Raw genomic sequence first — 20,280 nt, forward strand, 5'->3', positions numbered from 1 at the left:
ATAGAGCTTCTGTGGAACAGAAGGCAGTGAAGAGAGAATAAGTCATGGGGTTCACCTGCTGACTTATGACATTATCTTTTCTCCATCCTTTGCAAATGGTTTGCTCATATAGGGCCAGCGCCTGAATTTTGTTCTCTACAAGGAGGTCTGTGCCCACCTTGTTTGCTGTGGGACTGTATGTAAGTGTAATACTCCACTCATATGAAAGAATTTCTTTGTAAGCTCTTTGGTGTTGGAGCCCTCCTCTGTGTTTGCAGAGACCCTAGTGTAACAAGAAACTGAATCCCAGTTGTGGTATCTGAATACTGCCTTTGTGGAAACAAAAAATGAGCCACATCTTGCAAAAACATATCAAGAGGTTGATGTATTTAAATGGCCTCTTTGTAGTAGAATAGTGGGCAAGTAGGAGTTCCATTTTATTCTATAAGGATTTTAGATATATAAATAATAACTATAATTTAAGTAAGTAATAACTATAGATTTTTCTTTTTGGCTCGTTAATTACGATAACAGTTCAGAGTAAAGATCAGTGTAAATTCTGCCCTTGGAAGGATTTCAAGCGTGATTGTCTTCTAGCTCTTCGTCCTAATAAGTTTTTTTTTTACCTTAATATTAGAGTAAGACATTGGTATTGAAGGCAGCCCAACAAAGGGATTAACACTTTTTTTGGGCTGTGTTAAAGGAGTCCATTGTGAAGAAGGCTTTCAGACACTATTGCCTTGATAAAACCATACGGTAATGCTCTGAAAACACCAGTAGAGAGACAAAGACAGGGCTCACAATCTGCCAAGACACAAGTGTGTAACACAAACTCAGAATAAGGCACCTCTGCAGAGGAAGAGCAAAGCAGCAGTGAGAGTCCAGAAAGTGTTGTTGCCAATTTTGTTTTTCAACTCTGTAAAAACGTCTACATTCTGCAGCCTGCTCCATGTATGCAGATGTGTTACAGTGGATTAAGGAAAAGAGATTTTAAAGTGTATTAAGGCAGGATGTTGGAAGCCCCTGCATAGAGGTAAAGAAGTAACATGGCCCAGCGTATGGAGCAGAAAGAGGGAAACAGTTCCTACATAAAAGGTGGGGAATACTGTTTGAAACTGGTTAGTGCCGTCAGCACCCACGTAGGTAGAAATTAAAATACTTTAAGCCAAATTCCAATTAGATTAAGGTATTTAATTCAATCAACTAGTTTACTTAAACTGATATAATTTGCATATGACCAAGGCTGAGGAAATCTTGAGTAAATGCACTGAATTTCCAGGACCACTCAAGTACGTACTACAGAAGGATCAAACTTTCTCCAGTGCAAAGAACTAAACTGTCCTCTTGCATCCTAATTATTAAAAATGTACCCCTTTGTAAAATTATACAGACTTTTTCAGCTCTTGGGTGTGATTTACACCATATTCTCCAGCTTTTCTTGCTGCTACTGTTAACACTGATGATGACATGCAGGAGTAAACAGCGAGATAAGTATATTGCCTGAGCTCTCCAGCCTCAAGGGGACATGGGTCTTGTGGCCACTTGACCCCTGTTCCCCTTCTGTGACTTGATAAGGGCACTATTTTGCTCCCCGTTGGCACTGAAGTGATTAATTGCTCTATGCATTTTTCAGGAGAGTGCTCCGTCACTGGCCAATCCCATTTCAAAAGCTTCGACAACAAGTATTTCACCTTCAGCGGGATTTGTCAGTACTTATTTGCCAAAGATTGTGTGGAAAATTCCTTTTCTGTTGTCATCGAGACTGTCCAGGTAACAGCACCTGTGGGGGGTGTGTGTGTGAGTGTATGTGCGTGCGTGCACACTCTTGAGAGAGTGGGAAGGGCTGTGGGAGTATGGTATGAATTGCAGATGGACACGTCAACAAAAGTAATTTTCCTCTGAAATAATTAGTTTAAATAACAGATACACTCTTTCTCCTCGGTTAATAAGGGTTTTGTTTTTTCCTGCTGCCCTTCCTGGGAGGCTACCTGGAGATTTGAATTCATAAAGAGATCTCGAGAATGAGACCTTTCTGTCTCTTTGCCAGCTGAGCAAACAAACGCAGAAGAGGGTGTGCCCCATCCAAAGCACTCTCCAGGCTGATGGCTCAGGAATTACCATGGAAAATACATTTTCTCAGAAGCTGAGTGCATTGTCAGAGTAGCACCTCGGGTTATTTTTCATAAAGTCGCATTGGCTAGCAACTTCTGCTGCTCACTAGCCAGTTAGAAAGTCCCAGATTTCTCCACTTCCCTCTGAAGAAAGTGGGAAAGGCAGCTGAAGGTCGGTAGTGGCTCAAGGGAAGGAGGAAAGGGTGCCAGACCAGCATGGGGAGGGGGTGTCACAGGTAGGTTAACTCAGTCATTTACACATCAACCAGCTGCATGTGGGAATAGGTGAATTAACCTAGAGATCGAAGAGGATACCTAACCAACCAGGGGCAAACAAAGGTTTAGGACACAGGAAGGGCAGGGAGAGGTAAGAGTGGATCAGAAGACTTAGAGCAATGAGGGAAATATTTGTCTGCCTTGCAGATGGAGAGAGATGAGGTGCAGGGGAGAAGCAAGAGGGAAGTCATCGGCTCTAGAGAAACAGGGTGTGATGCTTGTACGCACAATCTACGCAAGTAGCCTGCATTAGAAAGCTCTGATAAAGCAGCTCTGAGGTCACTTGTGTTGGTGAACTGGCATAACAGGTTTCCATTGAAACTTCTTTTTCGAAACCGGAGAGGAAACCTGGAGCGTGTAATCGCTGTTCCTCATCTACATAACCCACAGCCTGGAAAATAAATAGCAACAGCAGTCTTGGATAGTGCAAACAGCATTACTGTTCCCCAGTCTGATGGGATTTGCAGGGTAGTCTGCCCTCCCTGTACCTATAGCAGTCTGGAGGAGCTGGCCGTAGATCACCTGGTGGATCACTGTGGGTCCCAGTCACAACTGTATGGTGTAATTCCTGCAGAATGCTTTCCAGGGCTCTGAGATAAGAAGCTGCAGGTAGTTCCCTGGCATGCCAGTAACAGGATAATGGAAGAAAGACTGTGAGCATGGTATTTGTAGGGTATAGAAACTAGATCCATAAAAGCATCAAGATGCTTAACACCTCCTGAATTAGATGCCTAAATACCTTTTATGAGCCTGAGGCTAAGGTGAAATCTTGATGTTTAAGGCAAATGTTGGCTTCTCTGTAGTGTGCAGATAATCCTGATGCCGTGTGCACTCGCTCAGCTTCTGTCCGAATCCAGGATATGGAGAACAGCCTCATTAAAATGAAACATGGAGGAAGAATTTCCCTGAATGGACAAGACATACAGATCCCTTTGCTGCAAGGTGTGTTTGCATGGGTTAACTCCGGCCAGCCACTGAAGGGGTCTCCTTTCATAGTGTTTACCAGCATGCTTTAGCCCAGCTTAATCAAAAAGTGTTTGCAATAGCAAATTCTCACTTGCAGCTTTTGCATTTTCATGTTCTAAAAGTTCTGTCATTCCTGCTTCACTGCACAGCTGAATTTTAGCTCAGCACCACTAAAACCAGGAGAATTAAGCTGCCCTGAATTTGTGAGACCTTTTTTTTTCCTCCTCTAACCCAGAAGGTAGAAATCCAGTTATCTTGCAAAATATCACAGTTAATTCCTGAGTTTGCGCAGAGTGCAGATGTATGCCCTTCTAGGACTCCTGACTGCCTTGAAGCAGAGCCTATGCACATTCATGAACATTTAAATTGCTGAGCAGGCAAAAAGCTTGGGAACTGTGAAGTGTGCCTAGTTGGTACTCCTTGCTTTGACACACCTGTGTGCTCCCTGCTCTGCGGCCCCAGCTCTGTTGGCCTGTTTGGAGTGGCTCTATAGTCTATAGCCTATAGAGCCATCCTATCTATAGGATGAAATACTGCATCCTGGCTTGACTTGAAACTGCGTGGTTGTCTTCAGGTGCCCTTCGTATCCAGCGTACTGTGATGACTTCTGTTCACCTCACCTATGGGGAAGATTTGCAAATTGACTGGGATGGTCATGGTAAACTCTTAGTGAAGGTACTTCTTTCTGTCTTTTTTATTTCTATTATCTTTTCCCCCTCTGTCATCCCACACAAACATGTACAGAGATTTTCTGGTTTGAAGTGAGAAATTGCTTTGTGTTACATGTTAGAAATTCCATTCTCTTTTGCTACCCCCAGAGCAATATACAGGTCCTTTTGTATTCCAGAAACAAACATTTTCATCCTACGGCAGCTTGGAAGCCTTTTTTTTTTTTCTCCTCCTTTTTTGTGCAGTGGCAGCCATTATTAGCCGTGAATAGTTTTGTGTTTTGCACAGCATATACCCTCCAAACTGGATTTTTGCTTTCATTTGCTTTGACTGTCCCTGTCTTCAGCAAGTTATTTGCATGAGTTAAAATAAGTGAAGAATATGGCTCTAGGGACATAGTTATTCATAATTTCTAGGAAAAATCAGTTAACTCCTATAAGCCATGTTGCATGCTACTTCTACTGTGATGAATGTTTAAAGTCAGTCTTGATTAACGAATAAGGTTTGTCAGTGATGCGGATAGCAGTAGAGTGTAGGAATACCCAAGCAAGGTTTAAATGAAATGAACTGTAAGGGAAGCAGTCTAGCTGCAACAATATAAAGCTTTACATGAACAACTTTCTCTGTGATGCAAGCTGCAGAGTAAGTTGCAATACAGAAAAGCCTGTGAGGGAAGGAGGAGGGATCAACTACTGTGGAATATTCCCCTGATTGCTGATAAGCTAACACATGTACCTGACCCTAATTCAGTGGCTTCTGGAATCACTGGAATGTTTAAATAACTGTTCACCATGCCAAAAGATATGCTGTAGTTTGAGTAAGACCAAAGTCATGGCAGTCCTCTAGGCTTAGTTATGCGGCAGGTCAGATTATGTAAGTGCAGTGCTCTTCAAAGGGCTTCAGATCTGCAAAGAGAGTAAACAATAAACCTATTTTAATGGCCAAGTTGTGATCATCTTCTCCAGCTAAGCCATCTATACTCTATTTGCTTGTACAAGAAGCTGTTTTCTTTAGCTCATGAGGCCTCAGAAGCTGCTAATGCTGTCTCTGAGGGCGTATTCACAGACTCAAAGGCATGAGTCCATCTGCAGCATTGCATCCCAGGGTGATGATCTGTAGGCTGCAGGTTTAAGTAATATAGAGTGGCATGCTCCCACATGTTGATGGGCTGCTGCAGAATTCATTGCTCATGCCACCTTTGCATGGAAGGGTTCATGCTTAGCCATCATGCAGTCTTTTTTTTTGTCTGAGGCCAATTTGTAATAAGGGCTCTACAACTGGACCTTGTGTGGGGCTGTTTTGTTCACTGAGAACATTTCTCCAAGGAAGCTGGTTTCTCTGGAGACGCTGCTTATACAGATCAGTGAGTGCTGCTATTTCAGAACTGTGGCATGAGTTTTGCACTCTTCTTAAACCAAAAACTTTAAACTAAAAATTTAAACCAAAAAGTCTGGTTTAAATATCCCATCTGGAACAGGGTAAGGGCTCATGTTGCTGGTGTGTGCAACAGTTGGAAAGACAACAGAGAAGAAAGGTCAAGAATAACTTTGGAAAGCATCAGTGTTTTTGTTGCTGTTTTGATCTAGCCTATATCTTTGTGATCCAAGAGTCCTACAAGTTGTTTTGGGCTTGGAATAATTCAATTCAGTTGCTTGGCATGTCTCAGAATTTCTGGCTTTCCTCTGTATCCAAAGTATTTTTCTGCCTTTTTAGAGATGCATGTAGCCTGGCAAATTCTTTCTTTTACATTAAAAAAAAAATCTAATTTTCTACTTCAGATACTTTACCTAAAAAAGTAGTGGAAGTACCTCTAATTGTCTGCATTTACTCAGTTCTGCTCTGAATACCTTCCCTAGCTGGATATCTGAAGCATCTTTCTTATTTCTTTGGAGAGTTAATTTATGTTGGATTTGTAGACTGACCTGTTGCCAAATATTTCTGACAATTGGGGGAAGTGATACATTTCCATTATCTTGGCCAGTGCTTCTGGTAAAAATTCTTTCTGTGTTCCTCAAGAAGACACTCCTTTCTGTGACCACTTGATAGCTGTGGTTTGAGCTTCCACTCAAGTGCTAGTCTTTCTAAAATATGTCAGAATTTGGGTTTGTATGAGTCATTCTCTGTCTGCAGAGCACGTGGAAAAACTAACGTCCTTTCTCATTGGAGTAATAAGGGTACATGTTCTTTGAAAATTCCCAGTTGATCCTTTTGGCGATCTGTACATAATCTCTGACTGCTGTGCTCTCATAGAGGAAAGCATTGGGCTATTTTTTTGGAGCTTTAAAATTTTTTTTAATTATACAGAACAGCAGTTTTCTTCAAAATGTGGCGTTCCAGCTTTTTTGTTTCCATTTCGTTGGTTATGCCTGTCAATCTGGTTAAGACTAACAATCTAGTAAACGCATATAGAGAGCTATTGTGGCATTAAATCACTGAGTCAGCTCCTAAGGACAGCTGGTAACACTTGTGATGAACAAGGCCTGGACTGCTAATAGAAGCCGACAATTCCTTATGGAATAAAAAGCATTTGCGCCTCCCTATTGCACACATTGCTTAGGAGATTTCTTCCCTTTTTACTTCTCAATTTAGGGTCCCATTTCAGATGTCTCTGGAGCTGCACTAAGAATAAGGCTGGGTGAAAAGTATATTTGTTGTGTAGGTTGTTCGTAATACTTCTTTTAGTGTGCCATGAGTCCCTGTAGGCAGGAGAAAGATCTAACTTGAGGTAGTATAGCTTTAGGGGTAATACTCTTTTCCTTATTTTAATAATGTTCCTTAATATTAAGGGAAACAACTCCCCCATTGTTGTTTCTGTTTTGGGACTCTACAATCTATTTAAATATTCCTCATCTTTTAATTTTTTTTTTTTAAAGGTGAAATGGCTTCAGGTGCTCTCTTTCCCCAAATTACCATTGTACTGGGGAAGATAATAATTTCACTGCATTCAAAAATGCCCCCCCCCCCCCCCGAACTGTTGCCATATTAATTTACATGAATGAAAGGAGAAAACAAGGAAAAGAGTAAACTAGTGCGCTGTTCAAGGCATAAAAGTAAGCTATTTTTTCCCAGGCACCATCAATTAACTATTTAAAGTTATCGGTGTAGCATACAAAAATAGTTCTGTTGCTACTAATAAAAGCATTTTTATTAGCAGTTTAAAAAATGCAGTAGGAGGAGACTGTGTCTATAGTATTGTTTTACTATGTATTTAAGAATTTCTTTGATTTTTAGATTGTACATTGTTCATTCTTTAGAAAACCTTACCATACAGTGGTGACTTATTCTGGAGCACGACGGGACTAACATTGTGTTCTTTAGTTGTCTTCAGTGTATACCGAAAGGATGTGTGGGCTCTGTGGAAATTACAATGGAAACGAAGGGGACGATTTTCTTACTCCTTCTGGCATGGTGGAGGCTCTTGTGGAAGATTTTGGAAACTCCTGGAAGCTCAATGCAGGTTGCCAAGACTTGTTAAAACAAGACAGTGACCCCTGCAGTTTCAACCCTCGTTTAGGTACTGAACTTCATCCAAAGTTAAGATATGCTGATGTGTAGGAATGTGTGATCTTCCACTTTACATAATTAAAAAAAAAGAAAAGAAAAGAAAATCAGCCAGTGTTGCTCACATTACTAGTAGGGTCACTGTAATCTCTGTAAAAGAAAAAAATGAGGCACTGATTGAGGGAGGCTATGAAAAATTGAATGTTTTGTGAAAACTGAAAACAAAAAATCGCTAATATGGAATCATGCTGGCTTTCAGTTTGAGCCACAGTCAGAGCTGGATCATTACAGCCATGGCATAAAGATGTGCTGCTCAAACTAATCATAAAACTGATAGCAAAAATATATATTTGTCCTCTGGGTGGACAAAACACTTCCTTTTTACCCCTCTGTCCTTATACTTTGGCCCTTTTTTCTGATCTTTTGTCTCCCTTTTCTTACTGCATTACAACATGCAGTGTACCTCTTCTCTATACTGCTTGACTATTCTGGTTGGACATGGTGATCAATTTTCAGAGCAATTTTCTTGTGCTAGGTGTTGCATCAGCCTCTAATTTCCAGAACGAGCAAACTTTGTGGCCATAGATCAGAGCAGGCACTGCTGATTTGTGAGTGTGATGCAGCCTAAAAGGCTTAATTTTGCAAATGTAAAAAGCAGCAGAAAGCAGGAACCCTGTAAAAGGATGTATCATGCTGGGAATGGTAGTAATAGAATAGAAAATTATTACTGTTCCTTGATTTGTTTTACTAGTGAAACATTATTCTTTTAGTGGAGGATAACCTGTGAGCAGTGATACTATGCCTACTCAATCCCATTTTATTCCTCTGGTTATTTTTTATTCAAAAGCAAAAGAAAATTGTTCTTCTAGTGGTTCTTCCAGTTTGCCTTAAAAGCCAGTGATTGCTTTTCGTTTGTCTCTTTCTAGGCAAGTATGCTGAGGACTCCTGCTCCATTCTGATGTCTTCTGTATTTGAACCCTGTCACCGTGAAGTCAGTCCCACTCCCTATGTGAAGAACTGCCGTTTTGATGTTTGCTCTTGTGCCAATGGCAAGGATTGTCTGTGCTCTGCTATTGCTACTTACGCAACAGCGTGTGCTCGGAAGAGTGTCCTAATACAGTGGAGACAACCTGACTTTTGCTGTAAGTGCACTGCTTCTAAAAACTACTTATTTTCGTTGCCTTTTTGGAAATCTCTGGCAGTCAGGAATGAGATGATTTCTGCAAGGTGCTAAGCATTTCTTATGGAAAAAGATAGAAAGAGTACATCTTTCCTCTGCTCCAGGAAGGATGCAGAGCATGCAGTGCTTCACAAAAACTGTTAAGCACCAGAGAGGACAGGCAATCATCCAACATACCTCAGCTGAGCTGGTGACTAGAATTCAATTTTCAGCTGGATTTAAGTTTTAGCTACTCATCTGAAAAATTTCTGAGTGTGTCAGGGTGGGAATCTCCAAGTGATTTGTAGCAATATACGAATTGTGTTTTTGGTACCTCCTTCCTTTGAGGCCCATGCTTAGCTCCTGACCTCTTCAGTGACCTCTTCCTGACTTGAGTGGAAGCTGAAGAAACTGAGTACCTACTCACAAAGGTAGGTACTTGGTCAAGTGGTATCACAAATATAGACAAATTTAGATCAGAAGAGACATCTAGCAGTCTTCTGGTACAATCTCTGCTCAAAGCAGGGCTAATGTAGAGCAGGCTGCCCAAGGATTCATCCAGTCCATTTCTGAATATCTCTAAGGATGGAGATCCCACAGCCTCCTTGAGCACCTATCCCAGTGTTTGAAGACCCCCCGCTCCCCCCCAGCAGTTTGATCATCCTAGCAGTGCAGAGGTCTGAAATCTATGTCGGTTCTCATTTCTTGTACACCATTCACCTAGTGGGTAAACATCATTTTGCTGGCCATATCTGAGCTCCTTTCCTTCTGCTACTTGTAAGTTCTAGTATGATTTTGAAGCTGGTTCAAGAAGAGAGCCTGAACCTTGATCAGCAGGCTGTGAATGGCTCCACTGAGCTAGGCAAACCAGAGCTTTAACTGTGGTGTTTTGTATGGACATTTAACTCCAAAAGAGTCAACAAGAATCAAGGGTTAATTTCCCTTGATTGTTTCCAGGATCCTACCTGTAATAAGTGGAAGACCCTGATTCAAAGGCTTGCAATCTTAAAAAATGAGACATGGCAAGAGGACAGAACAAATATCCAGACTGCAGATTTGGGTTATGGAGACTGAGTAACAGAAAGAGTAGGATAATTTTGCATAGATCAATCCTGTGCAAGATCAATAGCCAAACTGCTAAGAAGCTAGAACAGAAGAAGCCAGTGCCTTTTATTTATTTCTTTTCTTTTTCTATTAGGTCAATGTGGTAGGAAAAAAATCCATTGCAATGGAATTTTCATGGAATGTGGATACCCTTTTCCCCATAAATATTTGTGAAATGGATGTTTTCTTCCATTTTCCTGAGTAACTTTACTATTAAGGAGAGAAGACAATTGAGAATTTTGGGGAAAAGCATGTATGCTTGGCTCCTCTCCAGATCTATTCCATTACTTCTTCTCAAGCTCTGGGTGGGGAAGCTATTTATGAACTGAGTCATTGTAGAAACTAAAAGAGAGAGAGGTCACTGGTGTTCCATCTGATAGGATCTGTACCAGTAAAGTCAGAGGCTACAGCTTCTACAGGCTGGATAGTATTTACTGCAAATGAGAACAAAACCAGTTTATGTTAAACTGCTGCATGGTTTCATAATATTTTACCTAATTTATGCAAATGTTCAACTATTGGAACAGTAATGTAATAAAAATGCTTTTAAAAAATGTGCAGGTCTGGAGGCTGAAAGGAAAGCAGTGATAATGCACCATCGTTCTTTCTGTAATTGAACAAGTCAATTTTCACAATTAATCTTTAATAGTGCAGTGCTGCTTCCTCTTCTCTGCGCATTACAGAGTGCTTTATGCCCTCATAAAGTGACGATTTCCCTGAATGCAAATCCATCAGTCCCCATTAAATAATCCCGATACCCTAGACATCTCCTGTCACATGAAGGAGAACAATCGCTCCTTTAATGGGCCTGAGTCGTGAATGTGCAGATTGCATAATTCGTACTGATGACCTAGAGTGCTGAACACATGCTCTGCTCCTATGTTGACCAACTGAGATTCAATTTCTTGGGAAATGAGTTAACAGAACTGGTTTGCTTTATTTAGTGTGGATCAGTGGCAGGGAGATAACTTGTAGCACAGTATCCGTGGTTCTAAACTGCTGTGTGGCAAGCTATCAAACACATTCATCCTTTTAAGTCTTGAAAATGTTTTGAGTTTCATTTTGATCATGTAAGAGCTGAATGCTGTCCTTGCAGCCCACTGCAGATGAGCAATAGAGCCAATCCCTTAAAGGTGCATGGAAGAGGAGGTAGGCCATAATGTGAAGGCCTGTGTCTCTCATGTACTGTAATCCACATATACACACACGTATATATATTATGTGTATATATATTTTGTATGTGTGTGCATATAAACATATGCATACATATATAAGCATGTAAGTATATGTTTATATGTCTATATATAAACATATGCATACATATACCTGTGTATGTGTGTACATGTGTGTATATATGTGTGTGTGTGTGTGTGTGTGTGTGCATGTGTTTTTTGGGGGCAAAGGCAAATCAGCCACTAGGTGTCTAGACCTTTCTTCAGGTTTCAGGGACATGTTCCTTCGTCAGCCCACTGTTTGCCTTAAGGTGGTGGTGGGCAGGCTGGGAGTTTACTTGTGTTTACATGGCTTCTGTGTGATGATTTGTATGGAAATCAAAAGGGATAGATCCAGCTGTGTTGTAGCTGAGAGTAGGGAATTAAGGGCAGGATCTGAGCAGCCTTTGGGGATGACTACATCATACAGTAGGGAAGTGCTCACCACGCTGGCCACTGCTGATGGAGCAGCTCTGTTAAATCTAGTGACAGAGTGCGTCTTAACCTAGCACCTCTGACGTAGGTGTGACTGTATTTTCACCTTGAGCTACCTGAGCAGCTGGTCAGAACTTATGTCCCTTTCACTGTGGGTTAAAAACCCACCCACAAGAAGCTGGACAAACTATCTGACAAATACAAATCTGCCAATGCTTCCCCCATCTTCCTCCTCTCATCCCCAGGACAGGCTGAGCACAACATCTAGTTGTTTCAGTTTTGTATAGAGACTAGGTGCACCTCGCCTTTTCCTCTCATTTTCCTGACAATAATAGGCTAGGATTTTTTTTTTTTAGTGACACTATGTTACAAAGTGTACAGACAACAGTCCCCTCCCTGGTCAGTTGTCTTGCCTTTTTTACTGTTAAAAACAGATGTTGTTGGGAGATGACGGTGCAGCGTAATGGAACTTGGAATGCGAACGTGACTTTGGGTAGCTGAACTGGAAAACCAGGGAATGTCCTTAAAATTCTTAGTGCAAGGGCACATAAGATGAGTTACAAAGATTTAGCTAAAACTGAGATCTATTGTAAACTTGTCCCTGTGGGCAGGGAGTGTTACCACCAACTGGAAAGTAGGGCAGAATATTGGACTCGTTTATTCGATCCTTCCTGAATCTTGAAATTCTAATAAATTGGCATGCGTATCTGAAGGCCGCCATATGAGCTCCTTGTTTCCAATGGCTGCTATACAGTAAATCAGAGGTTTAGCTGAGGCTTCCTCCTGCTTGCACATGCCTTTAGTAATGAAAGCTGCTTTTAAAATAGTCCTCAGCCCTGGGTTGTGCCTGTTTGGTATTTGATTTACTGCAAGGATCACATTCATGTGAATTAGAAGCATTGTTCTGTGAATGGCTGCCAAAGACTCCTGTAACTGTGAATTTGTCATCTATTTATTTCTGAGTGAGGCCACACCTTGGAGGTAGTCTGCCTACTGTGTTGATGAACATAAAAAATTTCTAGGGTCTGTTGTGAAAGGAAGGTTGAATGGTTTGGGTATTTGCCCCAAACTTGGGAGATTTCAGCTCTGTGGGAAGCTTCAAATCACCTTTAGCCTTTCTCTGTTGGATTGTCAAGTGAGAGGCTTAAACTCCCATGTATGGGACTTCAAGTGCCTAAATGGAACTTAGGGAACCTTGGCCTATTTGGACCTATTGGACCTAAGCCTCTGTTCATTAAATAATAGTAATCATCCATTTCAGAAGAAATTAATGAAGGTAAGCATTGCGAATTTGTCATCATGAAGAACTTGCTTTGTTAGCCTCCATGTTAGTTCAGCTCTGCCAGTAGCTGTGTAAGACTTCAGAGCTGTAGCCTTGCTGTACCTTCTCTTTTACGGCCCCTGCTGCTACACTTTCTGGGGGTCTGTGCTCACAGAACAGTGCGTGAAGATTATCGGATCATTCTGTAGGGATGACAAGAGGAAGAGGTTTCACTATAACTCCTTGATCTTGATTTTAGCACAATACAGGTGTGCCAACTTTCATGTGCAGCTGCTTCCCTCCCTCCGTTGGACATCTGACCTCCTCACCTTGTGACCCTGGCCGTTTGCTTTGGAAGGTTGCTGCAAACACAATCAGTTTTGTAAATCCTGGTTAATAGAGCCTTGTAAAAAGCCAGTGGTGATATCAACTTGTTTCCTCATCTTCTGAAATGTGTTGTCATAGCTGCCACCTAGTGCTAATACTAATGTGTGCAGAACAGCTTCCCTCAAAATTAATGCTGTAGAACTAAGCCGAAGTGTGATAACCAAATAAGCCAGAAAGGCTCTAAAGACTCTAATTAGGTCTCTATAAAAATGATTTCATCATCAAAAACTGTTAGTACCAAAATGTGGCTCTACAGTCACTAAGTGACTTTATTATTAGTAACTATTCCCATCGATTTTCCTGAGAGCTTCTGGGATATAAAGCTTTAGACTATTGCAGTACCTGCCTCTAAAGGCAGAAACCCAACTTTCTAATTATTTTGACCATACTGTCACTGACTATATTGCAAATAAAGGTGAATCTGAGGAAGAGAAGTATAAATGTGTGCACTACACTTGTAATGCCCCTACCTTTTAGATCCAAGTAATAACAGAGGTTGGACTCAGCCTGCATTTTTCACTGTGGATGGAACTTTGTTGTTGGGGTTCCAACTCATTGGCTGGAATCTAATTCCAGCATTTACTGGCTACTGCACTTAGTCAGATTTTGCTTATATATAAAAGCAGTGCCCTGGGCTTCACTAGTGCTGCAGGTTTAAGGAAAGCTAGGATAACGCAGGCCTTGATAGATGACTAAGCTGGGTAAATAAATTGTAAGTCTGCAGCTTTACAGTCTGGTATAGGCAGCTTTTTATTTACCTATCTTTAAACGAAATTCTAGTTTCACTGATGTGCTTATTATTCTGCAGCAATGAATTGTCCCGAAGGCCAGATTTATCGGCAATGTGGAGCACCGTGCAACCAGACCTGTAGGTCTCTGTCCTACCCAGATGAAGGCTGTGATGATTTGTGCATGGAGGGCTGCTACTGTCCCACTGGGCACTATCTGGATGAGCGGGAAGAGTGCGTACCAAAGTCCCACTGCTCTTGTTACTATGACGGGGAGATCTTCCAGCCAGAGGATGTCTTTTCAGATCATTACACCATGTGGTAAGGGCAATGTTCATGACTCATCTCTGCATGCTGTAGCTTGGAAATTCTTGGGAAGCCTGACTGATTAACTCTTCCAGTTCTTCAGTCCGTTTGCCTCCAGTGAAACTAGTTTAAAATTGGGCAATATTTTACCTCTAACAAACAAAATTGTGAGTTTTGCTGTTACATCTCTAGCCATATCATTTCAAATGCCATCACAGTCAGAAAACAGAGTATTAAGCTCAGTTCCAGGAACAGTTCCTGCCATTTTGAAATGGAGTTTAACTACTGACAATGGCTACTTTATAGGCTTTTATAATGTCACTGTAGTGTGCTCTAATAGATTTCTTAAATGTTAAAACCTAATTACCTCTATCAAAGATACAAATATTAAAAAGCATTTCTAGTTGTTAGACTGAGTAGCATACACTGAGAGTAGGAATGCAATTGCTGGGAGGCTCCTGACAAGTCCATTTTTGGGAACAATGTCTTATTTTCTCTTCTACCACAGAAGTCATGTTGCAGACACTAAGTGGTCCCTTATCTCTCTTCACACTGCATCTGACTGTTATCTTGCTAAGCTTTATGCTTATGCAGATATGTTGGATTCATGGGATAGTGCTAGCATAAAGCTGGGCTACCATGCTGGTATATCACTGGGACTGTCTTAGGGAAAGTTTACCTTTAAGTTTGGTAAGTGCAGTGGATGGAGAGCAACAGTTCAGCCCAAATGAGAGCTGTATTTTTGGTACTCTCACTTCCCTGCAGCCCTTGAGGAAAAAAAACCCAGCACAAGTGAAAGCTAAATGTCACTTTGTTAAATATAATCTCTATTTGTTTTTCTTAGCTATTGTGAAAACGGCTTCATGCACTGCAGTACAGACAGAGTTCCTGGTGCCTTACTGCCAGATGTTTTTGCTGATGAGAGGCCATCTGCCAGAAGTTAGTATACTTAAAAAAATTAATATTTGTTCTCTCTCTTTTTTTTTTTTTCTCCTCTTCAGTCTCTTGGTAGGCTAGGTAGGATGAGGTATTGGAGGTTGCTAGTGATGTTGTGAGTCTTTTCATAACCTTTTCTTGTTACAGGACAGAAGTACAATGTTTGCATGGGAGGGTATGGGGCTCATTGTGTTCTCCTCCTCAAGATTACAATGAGACACTGCAGTCTCTCTTTAGTTGCCGAGGTTAAGGGGTCTCATTGCTATTTGAGGAACACATGATATCAGTTTTATCATATCAGTTTAATACCTCCTACTTCTGACTAGCAGGTTGCGAGTGCTGGATGGAGCTTAAAGGATTGGGATGGGAGAGGGAGTCTGAGCCTGGATCCCTTGCAGAGAGGACAGGGCTAGTGGGGATTTGCTGAGATCCCTGAATGTCCCCACCCTGCTGACAGAAATAACCCCAAATGTAGTGACTTCCATGGCATGTTGCCAAATACACCTATTTCCCAAAGATTTTGAGCCAAAGGGCCACAGTTAGCCTTTACATCTTCTGATAAGCTACCAGGCATCCTTGCTGTCTGAAAAACACTAGTGGAAAACACTCTAAATCTAGTGGTTGGTATAGGGTAGTGGACTGCTTAACAATAACTGTGTCCCTAGCTGGGCCTCCACTATCCTGCAGGTGAAGCCTTGTAGGTGTACATCTTACTTGACCTCTCGTCAAGCTCTTGTTTTAGTGCTAGTAACACGTATTTTTCTTACTAATAGCGTGCTAGGATTTTCAGAGGCTAGGAGAGCTAGGAGAGGCATATTGCTGGCGTAAATTGAAATAATAACCCAGGGTTGCTTGGAAAATTCTGATCTTCTATCAGAAACCAAAATCTCAAAGAGTTTGAAAACTTTATAACCATTTAGGCTAAGGGTGTCGTTATTAGCAGCCACCATTATAGTTATACCTAGTGGTGGAAGTTAGTCTAAATACAATAATATATGATGCTGTTGCTTCTCAGAACATAATTTTTATGCCGAAATTGTTCATGTATGCTGCCCACAGGCTGCATTGTGTTTCATACTAAGGATTTAGACTAACCAATTGACTCTTTTTTTGTAGCCTTCATACCATCTGGAATGAAACTGTTTATATTGATAGAAGGGTATTTTCCTTAATAGAGCTCATTTTGTTTCTGTATTTGAAGACATGATTTTTAAACTAACCTAGCTGAGGACATATCATAGGGAGAGGGGACTCTTACCTTTACAATGCACACATAATAGTATAGTGGAGTTACTCCATTCTATATCCTAAATCATTTTTCTAATGAAAAAGTCGATCCATCCCTTAGAAAAATACCATGCTAATGAAACTTAGGTTCTAATTGCAATTTTTTGTAAATTTATATTTAAAGTTAAAAGGAGCTTGACATGCAGAGCACCCATGGAAAGATTTATCTGTCCTGCAAACAACCCAAGAGCTGAAGGGCTGGAGTGTGCCAAGACTTGCCAGAACTATGACTTAGAATGTGTCAGCCATGGATGCATATCTGGATGCCTCTGTCCAAAAGGGATGGTAAGCAAACTTAACTACAACAAATAGAAGCAGATCCTCTTTGTTTTCTTGTCTCCATTCTTTCCTATCAGCAGTCTTCTTGCAGCTTCAAAATATGAGATTGTGAAGTATTCCACAATGACTCTGTCAAATTTTGTCTGGTTTAAAGTACATATGTTACAATAGGAGCCCTTTCCCTTTATATAGTATACCTGCATAGAAGATGAAGTTTGGCTCATAATGACAATTCATAACCAAATAGCAAAAAAAAAAAAAAAAAAAAAAACCACAACTTTTTTTTGGGGGTCCAATTTATATCCTTCTTCAACTTTCTTCCAAACTCCTCAGTCTTGCTGAACTTCTCTAGTCAGAAAGAGAGAGACAAAAGTACACCCATAACCTGAACAGCAACATGCATCCAGCCAAACCTTCCTGCTGATTCCAGTTGTCTCCTGCTGTCCTGCTTGCTCCCTTTTCAGTTCTCCATCTCTGCTGCTGCCTTCCTGCACCTTGTACAAAATTGTGAGCTCCAGTGGGAAGAAGGGTGGGACACGAAACTTGGTGATGCCAAAGAGTGGCATGGAGTTGGAGATGGTGTGCTCGACATGCTCTTTTCACTAGCGGGATGCTTTCTGGGCTCCAGGAGTTCTCCTACAAACCTAAAATGTAATAACTGGTTTCATTAATTTTAAAGAACTCATTTGCTAAGCTGGTGACCATGAATGGATTATCAATTTAAAGCCCTGATAAAAAGCAGACAGAGCAGAATACAAAGTGGATAGCTGCTGCAGTTTTTTTGAGCAGTAGGAAAAGGATCAGTGTTTAGGGTTGTACAAAACTATCTGGATAGGTGAAGAGCTGTGCGTAGGATTAAACCTGGCATGAGTGGGATAGTTCCAAACAGTGTATGAGCAGGAGAGGGGTGGATCACATAGTTTGTTCTTTTTAAAGTTAAGTAAATGGTGCTTTTGAGTCCTCTGACCAGGAAAACTGCTGGAATAAGAAAGTTTGGGGTGGCTTATGCAGGAAATTCAGATCAAAATATCTGGCAGATGCTGGAAAAGTAGAGCTGAGGTTACATCTTTATTTTATTTGAGATGTAAAATACCCTACAATTATGAGTTTTTATTTGATTCTTGTGGCACTTACAGGCTTGCTGATGCAGTATAACCCAGGAAGGCCAGAAATGCAAATGACTACGTTAATTTTTTTCACTCTTTTACACCTTTTCAAGGTTCAGGCTCAGATTAATATATACTAGACATTTACTCTTAGTCAGTAAATAGTTATTATTTCCGTTATGGCAATTATTTCTAGGGCTGAGATATGTGTTTATGTTTAGGCTTCAGCTCCAGTGAATTATTTCATCCACTCATTTAAATTCCATCTAAAAAAGCAATTAACTTCTGAATTTTTTTTATAAAGGTGTGTTGGGTTTTTTTGTTAACTCTTCTGTATGAATATAGTTGTTTTCTTCCTCAAAATTCATTCTGTTATCTTACTAGAAACCAAAATAGAAGTTTCTTAACAGTAATTTCTAGCATTGATATTCATATATTTTTGAACATTGATACCATATTTTGCTGATAAAGAGACATTTATCTAAATAGATGCTGTTCCATAATAAAATATCATCAGTAGAAAAAAGCTTAGACTCGCAAAGTGTCCTGTAGATCCCCAGTGGAAGTACGGAACAGAATTTGAACACATTCATATCAACACTGAGAAAACTTTCACCACAGTTGCTATTTATAAACAATTGTTACTACTTTTCAGATTTCGGTTTTGAAATACTTTTGTGAATAAGTTTCAGAGTAAATATGCCTTTCTCTAATTCTAATCAGAATTATCTGGACCTCTCTGATCTGTTCAAAGGGTCTGAGATTTGGATTCAGTTCCAAGATTTCATAATAGTACACTGTAGGGATATTCACATAAAACGAAGTCTGACAACTGCTCAATAGAAAAAGACATTTCTACTTCCTAGTAATTATCCTTCAGCTTTAATATAGGATTTCATATTCCTTTTCAGTAGAATTGAACTACTCTTGCAAGGATTTTATGCAACAATTGTTTGAAGAAGAAACATCCCTTGTCATTTTGTAATTAGAAATTGCAGTTGATTCTGGAGCTGTGTGAACCATGCCACTGAATTCAGCAAGATGGTTTGTATAGAAGGATTGGGCCCAATTCTTAAAACCTAGTGAAATAAGTACCTTTGTCCACTAGGTGACAGTATAGTTCAATCTTCCAAGCAATTCTGTAATTGCTTGTTTGCTCGCTTGCTTCCATTGTGGTGGGGAAGAAAAATTGCAAGACTCTCATTCCTCAAAGCCACGAGGGAACAAGCCAGTTTATAAAGAGTAGTTTATTATAACCATTGGCATATACAAAGACAAGATAAAATTTCATGCTTTCGTTTTGTTGATGCTCTGCCATGCATTAAGCTCCTGGAGTTTGGCCCTGTGGAAGAAGCCAGCTTGCTGTCAAAGAGCAGTTTTCCCTTTCTACACCAATACCTAATCAAAGATCCAGTTGGTATCATTTGGAGGAGGCTTTTTCCTGAGTTTTGCATTTAGCCACAAGCCTTTATGCTCACAGTAACGTTTGCCAAAGGTAGAAGGATTTGGAGCAGTGACCAGGCTCTCCTTTCCATCCTGCCTCTCTGTGCCTTAAAGACTCTCTTGGCACATTGAGGAGAAGAGGTGTAAAGTCATGAATTCCATACTTTCCAGACTTGTGCCAACAGAACTGAGCAATAAAGGGACCGGAAAAAGGTATTACTTTTACTTTTACCCGTCGGAGGTATCAGTCTCCCTTGCTGGTATTCTGTTGGTAATCCTGTTTAATTGACAAGCACCCACAGAGGTGAACTACTGTTTGTAGAAATGTCTGTGGGAAGTAACAGCTTAGTGAACATTTATGTGAATAAATATTTGTGTGTATAGTCACCCTGGAAATAGCCTTGCCATTTTACTGAAGATCTTTTTTTCTCTGGCTGTAGAGGAGCATATACAAATTATGAATGCTCATGGATAATTCATTAGTGAAAGAATGAATCTCCTGGCTACTATAAAATTGTTTTGCAACCAGGAAACACAGTCAAAGCTGTATAGTTAACATAAACAACTCTCCAGTACAGTTAGCAAATATATGTAGAAGTTAATTTATAATTAAGTGCAGTATTGTTCCTGCATATATAAAGACATATTTATAGATGAGTTTGAGTTAACTATCCTAAGCAGAACAATCCGTAGCCTAAAAATCTATTCACATAGATTGGCTGCCAATTTTGAATAAAGTGTCTGAAAAAAATATATATATGTAATTAAGGGTTGTTACTGAACAACATCCTGGAGCTGGCTAAATTTGTAGTCTCAGATAGCTCCACCAGCAAATGTGGTTTCACTGAACTGGAAAATTTGTAGGGGTGAGAAACTACCAATTAATTTTTTTTTTAACTTTCCCCAATCAGAAAATGCAGAAGAAAACTATTTTCTTTCAACTGAAAAATAAGGTTTTTTTCAGTTCATCTTGACTTAATATTTTATGTTGATTTCTTTTCTTGAAAATAAAAATATTTAATGTATCCTGAAGAGTAATTCTTCTCTTTCTGACTTTGATCAGCTGGAGGGTGGGAAATTCTCCATACTTGCCACTCTTTTGCAGTGCAGAAAAGATAAAGCATAACATATGTGCA

At 40.3% G+C, this 20,280-nt stretch overlaps 1 protein-coding gene across 1 annotated transcript in view; it reads left to right on the top strand.

Annotated features, from left to right (window-relative positions):
- Positions 1–20,280, top strand: part of VWF (von Willebrand factor) — a 148,782-nt gene that overhangs the window by 29,239 nt on the left and 99,263 nt on the right. The window contains exons 11-18 of the mRNA XM_009675425.2: positions 1,613–1,749; positions 3,170–3,308; positions 3,907–4,007; positions 7,320–7,515; positions 8,429–8,644; positions 13,868–14,108; positions 14,938–15,032; positions 16,441–16,601. Coding sequence (XP_009673720.1) covers positions 1,613–1,749; positions 3,170–3,308; positions 3,907–4,007; positions 7,320–7,515; positions 8,429–8,644; positions 13,868–14,108; positions 14,938–15,032; positions 16,441–16,601 — 1,286 coding nt within the window. The remainder of the gene's footprint in view (positions 1–1,612; positions 1,750–3,169; positions 3,309–3,906; positions 4,008–7,319; positions 7,516–8,428; positions 8,645–13,867; positions 14,109–14,937; positions 15,033–16,440; positions 16,602–20,280) is intronic.

This window comes from Struthio camelus, chromosome 1 (genome assembly GCF_040807025.1).
Source record: "Struthio camelus isolate bStrCam1 chromosome 1, bStrCam1.hap1, whole genome shotgun sequence".
Taxonomy (NCBI): domain Eukaryota; kingdom Metazoa; phylum Chordata; class Aves; order Struthioniformes; family Struthionidae; genus Struthio; species Struthio camelus.